Genomic DNA, 15,904 nt, shown 5'->3' on the forward strand with positions numbered 1-15,904 from the left:
AGTGCAGGTATCTGATCCTGGGCTTTTCTTCACAGAAAGTTTTTGGTGTTTTTGTGTTTTTTTTAAATAACAAATTTCATCTCTTTACTTGTTATAGGTCTATTCAGACTTTATATTTTGTCTTGACTTGGTTTTGGTAGTTTAACTCCTAGGAATGTCCATTTCATCTAGGTTATGTAATTCATTGTCATACAATTATTTATAGTATTGTCTTACTGTTCTTTTTATTTGTGTAAGGTTGATAGTGGTGTCCCCTCTTTCATTCCTGATTTTAGTAATGTGAATCTTCTCACTTTTTTCTCTTTTTGTTGTTCAGTGAGTTAATGATTTGTTGCCTTTGTTGTTCTTTCCAAAGAACCAAATTTTGGTTTCATTGATTTTCTTTACTGTTTTTGTGTTCCCTATCTCATTAATTTCTACTCTAATCTTTATTATTTCCTGCCTTCGACTTGCATTGTGTTCAGTTTGGTATTCTTTTCACAGTTTCTTGAGATGGAAGACTAGGTTATTGAGATCTTTCTTTTTAAAATATGGGTGTTTACAGCTACAATTTTTTCTCTAGGCTCTGCTTTAACTGTGTCCCATAAGTTTTGGTATGTAGTGTTTTTAATTTCTTTCATTTCAAAGTATTCTGTAATCCTCTCCCTTTTTGACCCATTGGTGTTTTTTTTGTTTTGTTTTTTTTAAAGATTTTATTTATTTATTTGAGAGAGAGAGACCATGAAAGGGGGGAGGGTCGGAGGGAGAAGCAGACTCCCTGCCGAGCAGGGAGCCCGATGCGGGACTCGATCCAGGGACTCCAGGATCATGACCTAAGCCGAAGGCAGTCGCTTAACCAACTGAGCCACCCAGGCGCCCGACCCATTGGTGTTTTAAGAGTGTGTTTTTTATTTCCTGAATATTTGTGAATTCCCCACATGTGTTCATGTTATTGATTTCTAATTTCATGCCATTTTGGTCATAGAACATATTTGTAGATTTCAATACTTTTAATATTTTGAGACTTATTCTACGGCTTAATATAATTATTGGGGGAAAAAAGTAGAACAAACCAAAGCAAAGCAAACAGAAGGAAGGAAATAATAAAGATTAGTGTGGAAATAAATGTAATAGAGTACAAGAAAATAGAGACAATGAAACCAAAATTGGTTCTTTAAAAAGATCAACAAAATTAACAAACTGTTAGCTACACTACGAAAAAGCAAGAAGATTCTCATTATTAAAATCAGGAACAAAAGTAGGGACATCATTGCTGACCTTACAGAAATGAAGAGGATTATAAGGGAAATCAATGAATAATTACAATTCGACAAACTAGATAATCTATAAGAAATGGACATTTTCCTAAAAAGATATACTGTACTGAAGCTGACTCAAGAAGAATTAGAAAATCTGAATAGACCTATATCAAGTAAAGAGATTGAATTAGTAATCCAAAAAACCTCACAAAGAAAAGCCCAGGCCCAGACGGCATCATTGGTTTAGTCTACTAAACATTTATTTATTTATTTATTTATTTATTTATTTCTGATTTTATTTATTTGACAGACAACAAGGGAGGGAACACAAGCAGGGGGAGTGGAAGAGTGAGAAGCAGGCCTCCCGCTGAGCAGGGAGCCTGATGCTGGGCTCGATACAAGGACTCTGGGATCATGACCTAAGCCAAAGGCAGATGTTTAATGACTGAGCCACCCAGGCACCCCTCTAGTAAACTTTTAAAGAAAAATTAATAATAAACCTTTAATATTCTTCCAAAAAATAGGAGGACACTTTTCAACACATTCTATAATGTGAGCATTACCCTGATACCAAACCAGATAAAAATATCAAAAAAGACAACTATAAAACAATATGCCTTATGGCTATAGACACTAAATACTAACAAAATAATCCAGCATCATGTATAAAGGATACCATGACCAAGTGGAATTCACCCCAGGAATGCAAGCTCATTTGACATGTGAAAATCCACCAATGTAAAATGCCATATTAATACAATAAAGAAAAGAATCACATGATCATCTCACTAGACACAGAAAAAGCATTTGACAAAATGGGAACTTCCTCAACCTGATAAAAATATAATGTAACTACATTATATGTCATGGTGAAAGATTTAATGCTTTTTCCTTAAGATCAGGAACAAGGCAAGAATTTTTTATCCCCATACTTTTATTCAATATTATACTGGAGGTTCTAGCCAGGGCGATTAAGCAAGAAAAAGAAATAAAAGGCATCCAGATTTGAAGCAAGAAGTAAATGTATATTCATAGACGGCATGATTTTGTAAATAATATTCCAAAGGTATGCACACACACAAAAGCTTTTAAAACTAATAAGTGTATTCAGAACGGTTGCAGAATACCATAACAACATACAAAATGAGTTATATTTCTATACACTAGCAATGAACTACCTAAGATAAAACTTAAGAAAATGGAGCACCTGGGGGATGCCTGGGTGGCTCAGTTGGTTGAGCGTCTGCCTTTGGCTCAGGTCATGATCCCGGGGTCCAGGGACCAAGTCCCACGTTGGGCTCCTTGCTCAGTGGGGAGCCTGCTTCTCTCCCTCTGCCTGCTCTGCGTGCTGCTCCCCCTGCTTGTGCTCTCTCTCTCTGACAAATAAATAAAGTCTTTAAAAAAAAAAAAGAAAATGGAGCACCTGGGTAGCTCAATCAGTTAAGTGTCTGCCTTCAGCTCAGGTCATGATCCCAGGGTTCTGGGATCCAGTCCCATGTCAGGCTCTCTGCTCTGCAGGGAGTCTGCTTCTCCCTCTCCCTCTGCCCCTCCTCCCCGATCCTGCTCTCTCTCTCTCTGTCTCTTTCAAATAAATAAATAAAATCTTTAAAAAAAAATTAAGAAAATTATTCTATTTACAATAGGATAAAAAAAAGAATAAAATACTTGAGAATAAATTTAACCAAAGAAATGCAAGCACTGCACACGGAAAAATTTTTTAAATGCTGTTTAAAGAAATTAAGGAAGACCTAAATTAATGTAAAGATATTCTGTGTTCATGGGTTGGAAGACTTAATATTGTTAACTTAGCAATACTTCCCAAATTGACCGGCAGATTTACTGCAATCCCTATCAAAGTTCCCGCTGACATCTTTTCAGAACTTGACAAGCTGATCCCAAAATTCTTTTGGACATCCAAAATACCCAGAATAGTCAAAACAATATTGAAAAAGGAGAAAATTGGAGGCCTCATAGTTTTGTATTTCCAAGTTTATTACAAAGCTACAATAGGGGCACCTGGGTGGCTCAGTCAGTTAAGTGTCTGCCTTCGGCTCAGATCATGATCTCTGAGTCCCAGGATTGAGCCCCACATCGGGCACCGTGCTCAGCGGGGAGTCTGCTTCTCTCTCTGCCCCTCATCCAGCTCATGCTCTCTCTCTCTCTCAAATAAATAAAATCTTTAAAAAAAAAAAACAAAGGTATCATAATCAAGACAGTGTGGTACTTACATAAGGATAGGCATATAGAAAAATAAAATATAATTCAGAGTCTAGAACTAAACCCTCATATTTGTGGTCAATGGATTTTTGACAAATGTGCCAAGATAATTCAATGGGGGAAAGAATAGTTGATTTAGGAAATGGTGCTAGGACAGCTGGATGTCTACATGCAAGAGAATTAATTTGAGCCCCTAAGTCACATCCTATGAGAACTCAAAATGAATCATAGTTCTAAGTGTAAAAGCTGAGCCTATAAAACTCTTAGAAGAAAACATATGAGTAAACATTTATGATCATAAGTTAGGCAATATTTTCTTAGACATGACACCAAAAGTATAGGCAACAAAAGATAAAATAGATGAATTGGCGGTGTAGTCAAAATGAAAAACTTTTATGCTTCAAAGGACACCATTCAGGAAGTTAAAAATCAACCTACAGAATGAGAGAAAATACTTGCAAATCAAACATCTGATGAGGGACTTCTATCCAGAATATATAAAGGTCTTTTACAAGTCAACAATTAAAGGACAAGTAATCAAATTTATTTTTTAAATGGGAAAATGTTTTGAATATACCTTTCTCTAAAGAGGATATACAAACGGTGACTATGCCCATGAAAACATGTTCAATAATATCACCTGTTATGGAAATGTAAATCACACTACAGCAAGATACCACTTTGTATCAACAAGGATAGATAAAATAAAAAGACAGACAATAGCAAGTCCTGGTGAGAATGTGAAGAAATTGGAACCTCATACATTGTTGGTGGGAATGTACAATGGTGCATCCATTTTGAAAAACATGTGGTAGTTCCACAAAATGTTAAACAGAGAATTACCATACAACCCAGCAATTCTACTCCTAGGTGTATACTCCAAAGAATTAAAACATGTGTTCAAATAGTAGCTTTTACACAAATGTTCATAGCAGCATTATTTATCGTAGCCAAAAATGAAAACAACCGAAATGTTCATCAACTGATAAATGGACAAATAAATGTGATATACCATCTAATGGAATATTATTAGGCAGTAAAAAGGAATGGAGTACTAATACATGCTGCAACATAGATGAACTTCCAAAACATCATGTTGAGTGAAAAAGCTAGTCACAAAAGACCACATGTTGTATGATTCCATTTTTTTTTAAAGATTTTATTTATTTATTTGACAGAGAGAGAGATAGCGAGAGCAGGAACACAAGCAGGGGGAGTGGGAGAGGGAGAAGCAGGCTTCCCGCCGAGCAGGGAGCCCGATGTGGGACTTGATCCCAGGACCCTGGGATCATGACCTGAGCCGAAGGCAGACGCTTAACGACTGAGCCACCCAGGCACCCCTGTATGATTCCATTTATATGAAATGTCTGCAATTGCCAAATCCATAGCGACAGAGAAGGTAGATTAATGGTTACCAGTTACTGGCTAGGGTGAGGATGGTGGTAAAGGAGAACAGGTAGTGTTTGCTAATGTATAGGGTTTCTTTTGGGGATGATGAGGATACTCTAAAATTAGATAGTGATGATGGTTGCACAACTTTGTGAATATACTAATATAACTGAATTGTATACTTTAAAAAGGGCTGAATTTTGTGGCATGTGAATTATATCTTAATAAAACTGGTATCTAAGAAAGTGTAATTATTTAAATTTAAATAATTTAAAGACAAAGCACTTTCTTTCTGTGGTGGAAGAGGCCCACTGTAATCAACCTTCCCCAACTGGATGTCTGGTACACCCTGGAAAGGGTGCCATATTAGGGGCTTAGCATTGGCTTCTGCTATTGGCAGGTTCTGTACTCAGCTGTGACAGTAGTCAGATCAGGTTGGTAAGTGTTGCTGCACTCTGGCGTAGCTCTATTCTTGCTTCCATGGTCACTTTACGTGGGCTCGTTGAGCAAGCACTGGGATTGCTGGGAGGAAAAATTGATGGTCATTTTTTTTTCTTCTAATTATTGAGAGCTTTCTCTGCAGTGGATGCCCCCAGTGGGTACACTCACTATCTGAATGTATAGATATGGACTATTTAGAAGGGAATGTGGCCTAGATGTCAAGATCCTCCCAGTGGTTAAAAACAGGCAGAAACTTGTTCAGGGCATCCACCATGAAGGATCCCTGTGTCCCTGTTTCTTCATGACCATCCAGATACCTTTTGTGAGCTGGTGCCTGAACACTGCCTGATCTTTCCTTCTTTCTTTTTTTAAAAAGATTTTATGTATTTATTTAAGAGAGAGAGCACAGAGGGAGAGTGAGAGGGAGAAGCAGACTCACCACTGAGCAGAGATCCTTACACGGGTCTCGATCCCAGGACCCCAGGATCGTGACCTGAGCTGAAGGCAGACGCTTAACCGACTGAGCCACCCAGGCACCCCATCTTTTTTTTTCAATTGAGATAACTCAGTAGGTACCTTCAGACCAGCTGAGCCTGGTATTTTCTCTTTTTTAAAAGATTTATGTATTTATTTGAGAGAGAAAGAGAGAGAGAGATGGGGGAGGGGCAGAGGGAGAGAGAATCTCAAGCAGACTCCGTGCTGAGGAGCATGGAGCCTGATGTTGGGCTTGATCTCAAGACCCCAAGATCATGACCTGAGCTGAAACCAAGAGTTGGATGCTTAACCACCTGAGCCATCCAGGCACCCTGAGCCTGATCTTTTCTATGCTGCCTCTGACAAATAATATTTTCCCAAGAGCCTGTGAAAACTGGTTAGCATAGGGCTCTCTTTCCTTGGTCCTAAACCCTAAATTTCTTTGGGGTTAGATGGGCAAGTCCCTCCTTGAAAAAGTAATTGAGATAACCAGACTTTTGCACAGACAGGGAGGGGCTCAGAGAGCCAAGCTTTGAACAATTTTGACCCTGTGCCATCGAGTAACAATCAGGATGTTTTAACCTTGAAGAACAGTCAGTAGACATAAACAGTCCAGAAAATAAAACCACAAAGCAAAAAAAAATTTTTTTAGAAATGAAGCTCTTAAGATTATTTATTTTGAGAGAGAGAGAAAGAGAGAGAGACTGGCGGAGGGGCAGAGGGAGAGAATCTTTCACACAGATTCCCTGCTGAGCGAGGACACCAACTCGGGCCTCGATCCCACAACCCATGAGATCATGACCTGAGCTGAAACCAAGAGTTGGACATTTAACCAACTGAGCTTCCCAGGCGCCCCCCCCCCCATTTTTTTTAATGAGGGCACAGCCTGGCTTAATCATTTTGTGAGTTGATCACAGAAAAAGAACTTTGAATTTCTGACAAATTTTAGAAAAATTGAACGGAGGAAACACAAGCTATTAGATGTTCAGTTACTTAGTTACAAGCCACAGAAACCTGGCTAATTTGAGCAGAAAGAGAATGTATTAAAGGGTATTAGGTGGCCTTGGGATGAGGATGGGGCTAGAAGAGGCAGATGATGATAAAGCTTAAAATTCCTGCAGTTAGGAACAACATCCAGAATTACACTTGAGAACCAATCTGATTTCTGACCCTATAGTTTTGCTTGTTCCAGAATGTCTTATAAGTGGAAGCAAACTAGAGCATAGCCTTTTTTGGTCTGGCTTCTTTCACTTAGCCTAATGAATTTGAGTCATTCATGTTTTGGCATGAACCAGTAGTTTTTTCTTGTTTATCCATTCACCGTTTGGGGGATATTTGGATTGTTTCCAGTTTTGAGCTCTTACGAATAAAGCTACTAAAGTTTTCATTTCTCTTTGGTAAATACCTAGGAGTGGGATTACTGGGTCATATGGTAAATGTATGGCTGCCAAACTTTTCTAAAGTGGCCATGCCATTTTTTTTCCATTTATTTTAAGTAAACTCTACATCCAACATGGGGCTCAAACTCATGACCCCAAGATCAAGAGTGGCATGCTCTACTGACTTGAGCCAGCCAGGCACCCCAGGCCATGCCATTTTGTATTCCCACCAACAGTGAGAATTCCAGTTGTTCCATATCCTTGCTAGGACTTTTTAATAACAGCTTTTTGTTTTTGTTTTTAGTTTAGCCACGAGAGTAGGAGTGTAGTGATATTGCATTACGGTATTAATTTTCATTTCCCTGAAAATTAATGATGTTGAACATGTTTTCATCTGATCATTTGCCATCTTCATCTTTTCTTTGGTGAAGTGTCTATTCAAATCTTTTGCCTATTTTTAAATTGTATTTTTTTTAAAGATTTTATTCATTCATTTGACAGAGAGAGACTCAGAGAGAGCGGGAACACAAGCAGGGGGGAGTGGAGAGGGAGAAGCAGGCTCCCCGATTCCAGAACTGTGAGAAATAAATGTTTGTTGTTTAAGCCACACAGTCCATGGTATTTTTGTTATAGCAGCCAGAACTAAGACAACATCTAATTGTTCCAGAATCATTTGGTGAAAAGTCTGTTTTTCTCCATTGAATTACTTTGGGATCTTTTTAAAAAATGAATTGTCTATATACATATAGACCTATTTCTGTAAAGTCTGTTTTATTCCATTGATCTATATGTCTATCCTTATGCCAATACTACACAGCCTTAATTACTGTAGCTTTATGGTTAGTCTTGAAGTCAGGCAGTGAGTCCTCCAGATTTGTTCTTCATTTTCAATATATTCTGGCTATCTTATGTCCTTTGCTTTTCCATATAACTTTTAGAATCTCAATTTGCTGGGATTTCTATTGGGATGGCATTGAATTTATAGATCAATTTTAGAGAGAATTACCATATTAACACTATTAGGTCTTCTAATCCATGAACAGTTATCTCTCTAAACTCAGGGTTCCTGACTCAATCATAATTTATTAAGTATATGTGTCAAGGACAGTATAAGGGATATCAGGATGAATAAGAAAGTATTTTGATAAAGGAAAATACTGGTGGATTAAATAAAATACCTAACATTGAGAGTTTTTAATATTTTTTAAGGATTTATTTGAGAGAGAGAGAAAGAGAGAGCACACAGAGGGAGAGGGAGAAGCAGACTCCCCACTGAGCAGGAAGCCGGATGCAGGGCTTGATCCCAAGTCCCCGGGATCACGACCCAAGCGGAAGGCAGATGCCCAATCAGCTGAGCCACCGGGCGCCCCATAGAGAGTTTTTAGTATTTTAAAGAGCACTATTACCCTTTTCAGCTGGAATTGGTTTGCAATGGAAAGGGATATTTTCAGCTTGAAACTCAGTTGTGTAGCCCTCTCTGATTATGTGTGGACAGGTCCCTTGATTTTGTATAGCAAGCCAGCCAGGAGATTTTAGAAAACTCAGACTAAGAACGGTATGTAAATTGGGATGCCGGGGTGGCTCAATTTGTTAAGCAGCTGCCTTTGGCTCAGGTTGTGATTCCGGGGTCCTGAGATCGAGTCCCAGCATTGGGCTCCCTGCTCAGCGGGGAGTCTGCCTCTCGCTCTCCATCTGCCTCTCCCCCTGCTCATGCTTTCTCTCACTCTCGCTCCCTCTCAAATAAATAAATAAAATCTTAAAAAAAAAAAAAGGTATGTAAATTTAGATATGGTTTCCTTGGGGTACTGTGGTGTAGTATTCAAACCACCATCCATTGTCTGGTCCATAGATTAGTCTCAGGACACAGCCCCCAGTGGACCCCAAGTATCCGAGTCCTCTGAAAAGGAACCATAAGCAAATACAAAATGAACTAAAAATGGTAATGACTCTTCTAAGAACTATGGAATACAGGGCAGCCCGAGGAGCTGTGGGGCAGTACCACCTGAGTAGGGACAACTCGCTTTATCCACACTCTTATAGCAGTCAAGTAGGGGCTTTGGCCCTTTTCGGGGATGATAGGTAATCAGAGGGGCTTTGTCACCACGACTCCGTATCAATAGCTGTTAGCAGAGGATACAGGGCAGAGCAGAGCAGGAGTGCCCAGCAGATATGGCAGTACCCAGAGAAAGGTGGCACCCTCTTCTCAGCTGCTTGGTCTTGTTCCTGCGCACAGGTGAGACCTACCTTCAGCCTTCCCCTGAGTGTTTGACAGGCCAGGGTCCTACTACTGCCAAGGTACCAGCCCAACATAGCTCACATACTCAGTATCTCATCTGATCCACTCAGCAGTATGTGAGGTTAAGTTTTAATCCCATTTCATAGATGACAAGACTGACCCTTATAGCACTGGATCTGTTGCTATAACCACCAGGTTGATTTCTCGAGCTATGAGTCCCAGAGATAATGTGAGTTTTACTTACCATTTTACATTCTGACAACAGGAATTTTAAGTGTCTTCATTGCCCTCATAAACTCACTGAACACTTCAGTTGTTTATCATGTATTTGATTTCTAGGGTTGTTTTTTTTTTTTATGACAAACATAATCCATCCTTTAGGAAAAAGTGGTTAGTGAGCAAAGCAAAAAGAAAGAATCACACAGGGGTGCCTGGGTGGCTCAGATGGTTAAGCATCTGCCTTCGGCTCAGGTCATGATCCCAGGGTCCCGGGATGGAGCCCCACATCTGGCTCCTGACTCGGCAGGGAGCCTGCTTCTCCCTCGCCATCTGCCTCTCCCCTGCTCATGCTCTCGCTCTCTCTCTCTGTATCTCTCTGTTTCAAATGAATAAATAAAATCTTTAAAAAAAAAAAAAAAAAGAATCACACATGGTGGGAGCCATAGGACGGTAGAGAACTCAGAAGAAGGAGCAGCAGTGCCCACTGACATGGTTACAACTAGAGGAAGGCATGGGGATGGGTAAGGCCCACAGAGGAATGGCATGGAGGTACCTAACCATCAGGTGATTGGACTCATGTTTGAATACAAATGAGACCTTTTTTTTGGCTACCATACAGGAAAAACCATCATCTACTTTTTAGTATACACATTTTCAGAGCTTTCTCTATGCACAAATGCATTATGCAAACATTTATATTTTTACAAAAATGGTCTGATACTGTATATGTGGTTCTGAAAACTGTTTTTTCTTTATTGTTATTTTACAGTGTACCATGAACATTTCTTCCATGCACAAGGGTGAAAATTCCCTACTGAAAGACAGAGAACACTGTAGTTGGATCAAAAGGCTGCTGGTAACAAGAGTGACACCTAAAGCAAAATATCAGCTTAAGGTTAAAGCACATAGCCTGGCAAATGCCTGCCAGGGAAAGCAGCAGCAGCAATATTCTCATCAGAGAAAACAAAATTGAAGGCCAAAGGCATTAAAGATATGGGATATCATGTAAGCCTCTTTGGCCCCTACCTCCACCCCTCACCCCCCTGATACCCCGTTGCCCCCTTGGGGCAAACGGATCCTGTACATCTCTTTGCATCCAGTGAAAACCACCCATTTTCTGTTTTTTCCTTAGCTCTTCCTGAGCCCTTGACATATCTCCACATTCTCTCATCATCTCCTCACTGCCCAAGTGCCTTTCCTGTAAGTCCTCCTGATAGTCCTTGGGGGAATCATCTGTCCCCCTGTCTGTTTTTCTTTTTGCTTTCCTGGGCACGTAATCTTCAGCTGGGCGCTTTTCGGCAGCCCGTGGCTCACTCTCAGGCTTTGCCAGGGATTCTGGCTTGCCCTCACCGTGTGGTCTCCCCTCATTTTCAGACTTGCCCTGCTTTTCTTGCTTTCCCTCATCTTCTGGTTGTCCCTCATCATCTGGCTGTCCCTTACTCTGGAGCTTTCCCTCATGCCCTGGCTTCCCCTCCATTTCCAGCTTTTCTTCCTCATCTGATTTTCCTTCATCTTCAGGCTCTACTTCATCTTCTGGCGTTCCCTCGATTTCCAGCTTTCCTTCATTTTCATTGTAGAGTTTTTCCATGTTGAGATTTTCCCTTCTTTTCCTTGTCCTGCGGGGTAGGGTGGGATAGGGGGTTAAGAGAAGTCAAAAGAGACAAGGGAGACTGAGGACGTGGAGGTGGAGTGCAGGTGCTGATGGTACTGGCATCCTTCCCCTTGGCTGGGTTCCCCTGACCTGCCCAAGCCCTCCAAGGGTGTCTTCTGCCCACCCTTTACCCCACAATTCATCCCACACGTGAGAGCCAACCATTTCCCTGGCAGGCCCTTTGCACCATCCCTCGGTGTGGCGGGGTGGGTGCAATATACATGGTGGTGAGATGGACAGTGGGACCTTCAAATTCTGCCCAAACTGTGCCCTCCGCACCCTCCCCCCACCGTTCCTGTCCAGTGCCCCTCCCCCCTTTCACTCACCTGCAGGAATTCTGAACAGGTTCTTCCTCCTTTTCTAGCCTTGCAGAGTGCTGGGGACAGACAGGCAGACCTACACACAGGAGACAGGGCCAGGGCCTGTGCGCTCAGCCAACTGAAGTTTCTTTCCTGAACCTGGGCCCTCCTCAGGCAGCATTTCCCTCTCCTACCTCCCCCACCCACATCCCAGCCGCCATTACTTTTCAGGCCTCAGGCTCCAAGCCAGGATGCTTTCCAAACTGTTTGGGTCTCTGTATCCCCCTCCCCTGAAGGCAAGCCGCCCACCCCCACCCCCTTTCCGCGGAGGTCAGTATTTCCTTTTAGGTGCAGAGTGTGAGAGGGGATTATTTCTAGAATATGCCTACATTTCACTGTCGCACTGCAGGGGCGCCCCCCCCCCCTTTTCAAGTCCAAAAATGCATGGAGGGCGCACGGGAGGGGCGTCGAGGAGGCGGCGGGATGCTCTCTCCCCACCTGCCCACGTCCGCGCTGCATCCCCCTCCCCACCGACCTCCCGGACCCCTCCCCACCCCGCGCTGCTCACGGATCCTACTGCCATCCACCTCCACCCCAGCCCGGGGCCGCCAGCAGCGCCCACCTTCACACTGACCTGCGGGGCCCGGGGCAGGCCTGCGCCTCCTCGGGCTCGCCGAAGCCCGCTCGCCCCTCGCCCGCCGCCCGAGCAGCTCAGGGAGCTGGTTCCGCGCGGGCGATGGGAGCGGAGGGCGCAGGGACCGGACCGCAGGGCGGGCGAGCGGGCGGGCGCGTGGGCTGCTGCCCACGTCGGCGCCCAGCGGGTCACGTGAGCGCCGCGTCACCCGAGCTCGGTCCCCCACCCCGCCCCCTCACCCCCATCCCCAAGGGACCGAGCAACCGCACACGGTGGGGGGCGGGGTGGCAAAAGGGGAATCAAGGAGAAAGCAGGAGCCCGGAGGCTTCCCGACCGCAGGTGCTTTACCTGGCGCATCTCAGGTCCTTGCACAGCATCCCTCTGCGAGGTACGTCATTGCCAGGTGTGACCGCTGATCACAGGGACGGTACCCGACTTTGCCAGGAGCGCTCAGCAGCTGAGTCCCACAGGCTGCTTTCAAGACCGGCTCTGCCTGACTCCAGAGCCCAGGTGGTAGTGCCCACCGGGAAGCGGCGCTGCCACCTTGAGTAGCTGTGTTCCTGGGCCTCTTCTCTCAGTCCACACGTTCTCTCTCCCTGAGAGATTTCTGTTCATTTCCCTCTAAGCACAGATGATTCTCAAATCTCCCATCTCCAGGCTGTTCCCTCCCCGAGCCTTAGATCCGTTTCTTTGCTTTCCCACCAGCAGTATAGGAGAGTGCTTGGTTCTTCACACCTTTTCCAGTATGTGTTGGAATACTTTTTCATTTTCACTAACATGATAGGTGAGTAGTAGTAGCTCATGGCATTTTATTTTGCATTTTTTTGACAATTTAAATATCACTGTAAATTGTTCACGTCTTTCCACATTTTCGTTGGGTTGTTGGTCCTTCTCTCATTTTCAGTATCCTTTATACATTAACAATATTAGGCCTTTATGTTATATATGTTGCAAATATTTACTTCCAGCTTGTTAGTTGCTTTTCTACTTTGTATATGGTGTATTTCTGCCATACATTTAAAAAGTAGTCAAATTTATCAAACTTTTCTTTTATTCCATCTAGATTTTGATTCATAGTTAATTATTTTCCTCCGTGAGGTCAAAGAGGAATTCACCCATGTTTTCTTTTAGTACTCATATGGTTAACTGTATTTGTCCCAAGGGCATCTGTGGTTAGGAATAGAGGTTAAGTAATACACCAGTGCCAAACTGTGTTGAATCTACTGCTGACTCAAGGCAGCTAATCAAAGACCCAAGGCTCATTACAAGGGAAGGGATTTCCTAACAAACCATCACCCATATAATGCTGGGAACCTCAAATGTTTCAGTTTAAGGGTAATTATAAACTGGAAATAAACTAGCTCTCACAAAGTCTTTTAGTTTGGCCTTGCAACATCTAATTGGACTAGTAAACTTTAAGCTTTGAACAAAGATTATGGTGGTTCCAGACAGGAAGAACCCTTATAAGCCCTGACCAATGCAAATAAAATCTTCTCTGGAATAAGTGTCCATCATCCTAGGCCCCAAATTATTTCAACCAACAATTGTTCATGTACAAAGTCCACACAGAAAGATAACTAGGAATACAAATAAAAAAAGACATCATAAATATGAAGCGGTAGAGACAACAGCCAACACAAACAGATCCATTAGTTTTGAATTATCTGAATCATCAGATACAGACTATGAAAACATAATGCTTAGTGTATTCAGATAAATAAAATCCAATCTTGAAAATTTCAACAGGGTGCCAGAAATCAGAAAAAGTGGAAAAAAAGGGGGGGGGAATTCTAAAACTACAAAAAAAAAAAAAAACTTCAGCTGAAATTAGAAATCCAGTGGATGGCTTTAACAGCAGATTAGATGCAGCTCAAAAGAGAATTAAAGAACTAGAAATTATGTTCAGAAGAAACTATCCATAAGGCTGTACAGGTAGTCAAAAAGATGGAAAATTCAGATGGGAGGGCATGGTAAGATCTAACAAATGTTTACTTGGAGTTCCAGAAGGAAAAGAGAAATGGAAATGTTCAGAGGCAACCTCTGAAGAGACAACTGAGGATTTTTCAGAACTGATGAAAGACACTGATCCATAGATCTAAGAAGTCCAAGATATCCCAAACAGGATAAGAAGAAACTCACACATAGATGCATAATAGTGACCTTTCAGAGAATCAAAGACAAAATCATAAAAGTAGCCAGAAAAATAGAGTACACCTTGAAAGGAACAAAAGTTAGGCTGATTGATGGCTTCTTAAGAGCAACAATGGAGGTATGAAGACAGTAGAATGGTATCTTTAGCAACTTGAAAGAAAATAATTGCCAGCCAAAAAAATTAAGAACCAGGAAAAATACCCTTCAAAATTAAAGGTGAAATAAAGACCTTTACAAATAAACAAAAAAGGAGAGTTTGCCATCAGCAGGCATGAACCAAAGGAAATACTGAATGCTACAGGGCATTTTTCACGTGACAGGAAAATGATCCCAGATGGAATACTGGAGATAAGAAAGGGAAAAACAACAATTAAAAAGACAAATATGTATGTAAACTTAAATCAATACTACATAAAACTAGAATCTTAATTCATATCGACAAATGACATATGAGTCAAGAGGGCTAAAGTAAAAGTACAAAATTAATATTAGCCTTTGATTAAGTCAAGACTGTATGCTCTAATTGCCAGAAAGCCATTAAGGTAAAACTTCTAAGCTAATAGAGGGGCAAAAATAAGAAAATAATCCTAAAGAAGAGAAAACTAACATACATCAGATGGGACATAGAAAAGGAACTTGCTTACAATGGTTAACTTACATCTATTAATATCAGTGAGTACATTAAATATAAATGGTTTACATGAAGCAATTAAAAGCTTTTCAGACTGGAAAAAACACAATGTTATACTGTTTACAAAAGATATCTGAAATATAAAAATACATAAAGACTGAAAGTAAAAGTATAGAAGAAAATTATAACATGAAAACAGTAACCAAAAGGAAACCATTCTAGTTAAATAACAAAATAGACTTCAAAGCAAAAAGCATTACAAACCATAACAAGTGTCACTTTATGGTATTTTAAAATTTATATGCACTTATTAGATTGACCTCAAAATAAATAAATCAAAATTTGACAGAACTACAAGGAGAAATAAATTTTCCATTTAGCATTAACACTTCTATCTCTGTAACTGTGGAAATATTTAAAGTGTTGAAAGGAAAAAAAAAACCCACCAAATTAAAATTTTATATTCAGCAAAATTGTCCTTCAAAAGTGAAGGAGAAATAAAGATTTTTCTCAAACAAAAACTGATGACCAGCAAACCTTCCCTTAAAGAAATGTTAAAAACTTTTCTCTAGGCAAAAGAAAATTGATCAGCAACTCAAAATAGGTCAGCAACTCAAATCTTCATAAAGAACAGTGGAAGGGAATACATGAAAGTATAATGAAATTGTTTCCTTTTTCTTATTCTTTTTTTTTTTTTTAAATTTTATTTATTTTTCTGACAGAGAGAGAGAGAGAGCAAGTAGGCAGAGAGACAGGCAGAGGGAGAGGGAGAAGCAGGCTGCCCGCTGAGCAGGGAGCCCGATGCGGGGCTCGATCCCAGGACCCTGGGATCATGACCTGAGCCAAAGGCAGACGCTTAACCGGCTGAGCCACCCAGGTGCCCCTCCTTTTTCTTATTCTTAAGTGATACAAAAGATAAATGTTTAAAGTACTAATATTAACAAT

At 41.2% G+C, this 15,904-nt stretch overlaps 1 protein-coding gene across 1 annotated transcript; it reads right to left on the reverse strand.

Annotated features, from left to right (window-relative positions):
* Nucleotides 1-10,578: 10,578 nt before the first annotated feature.
* Nucleotides 10,579-11,607, reverse strand: LOC110581433 (transcription elongation factor A protein-like 3). Its single transcript, XM_021691283.1, has 2 exons — nucleotides 11,571-11,607; nucleotides 10,579-11,209 (listed from the first exon to the last, which is right to left on the reverse strand). The coding sequence occupies exon 2, from the start codon at nucleotides 11,179-11,181 to the stop codon at nucleotides 10,579-10,581; it is 603 nt and encodes a 200-aa protein (XP_021546958.1). The 5' UTR covers nucleotides 11,182-11,209; nucleotides 11,571-11,607.
* Nucleotides 11,608-15,904: the final 4,297 nt, after the last annotated feature.

Source organism: Neomonachus schauinslandi, chromosome X (genome assembly GCF_002201575.2).
Source record: "Neomonachus schauinslandi chromosome X, ASM220157v2, whole genome shotgun sequence".
Taxonomy (NCBI): domain Eukaryota; kingdom Metazoa; phylum Chordata; class Mammalia; order Carnivora; family Phocidae; genus Neomonachus; species Neomonachus schauinslandi.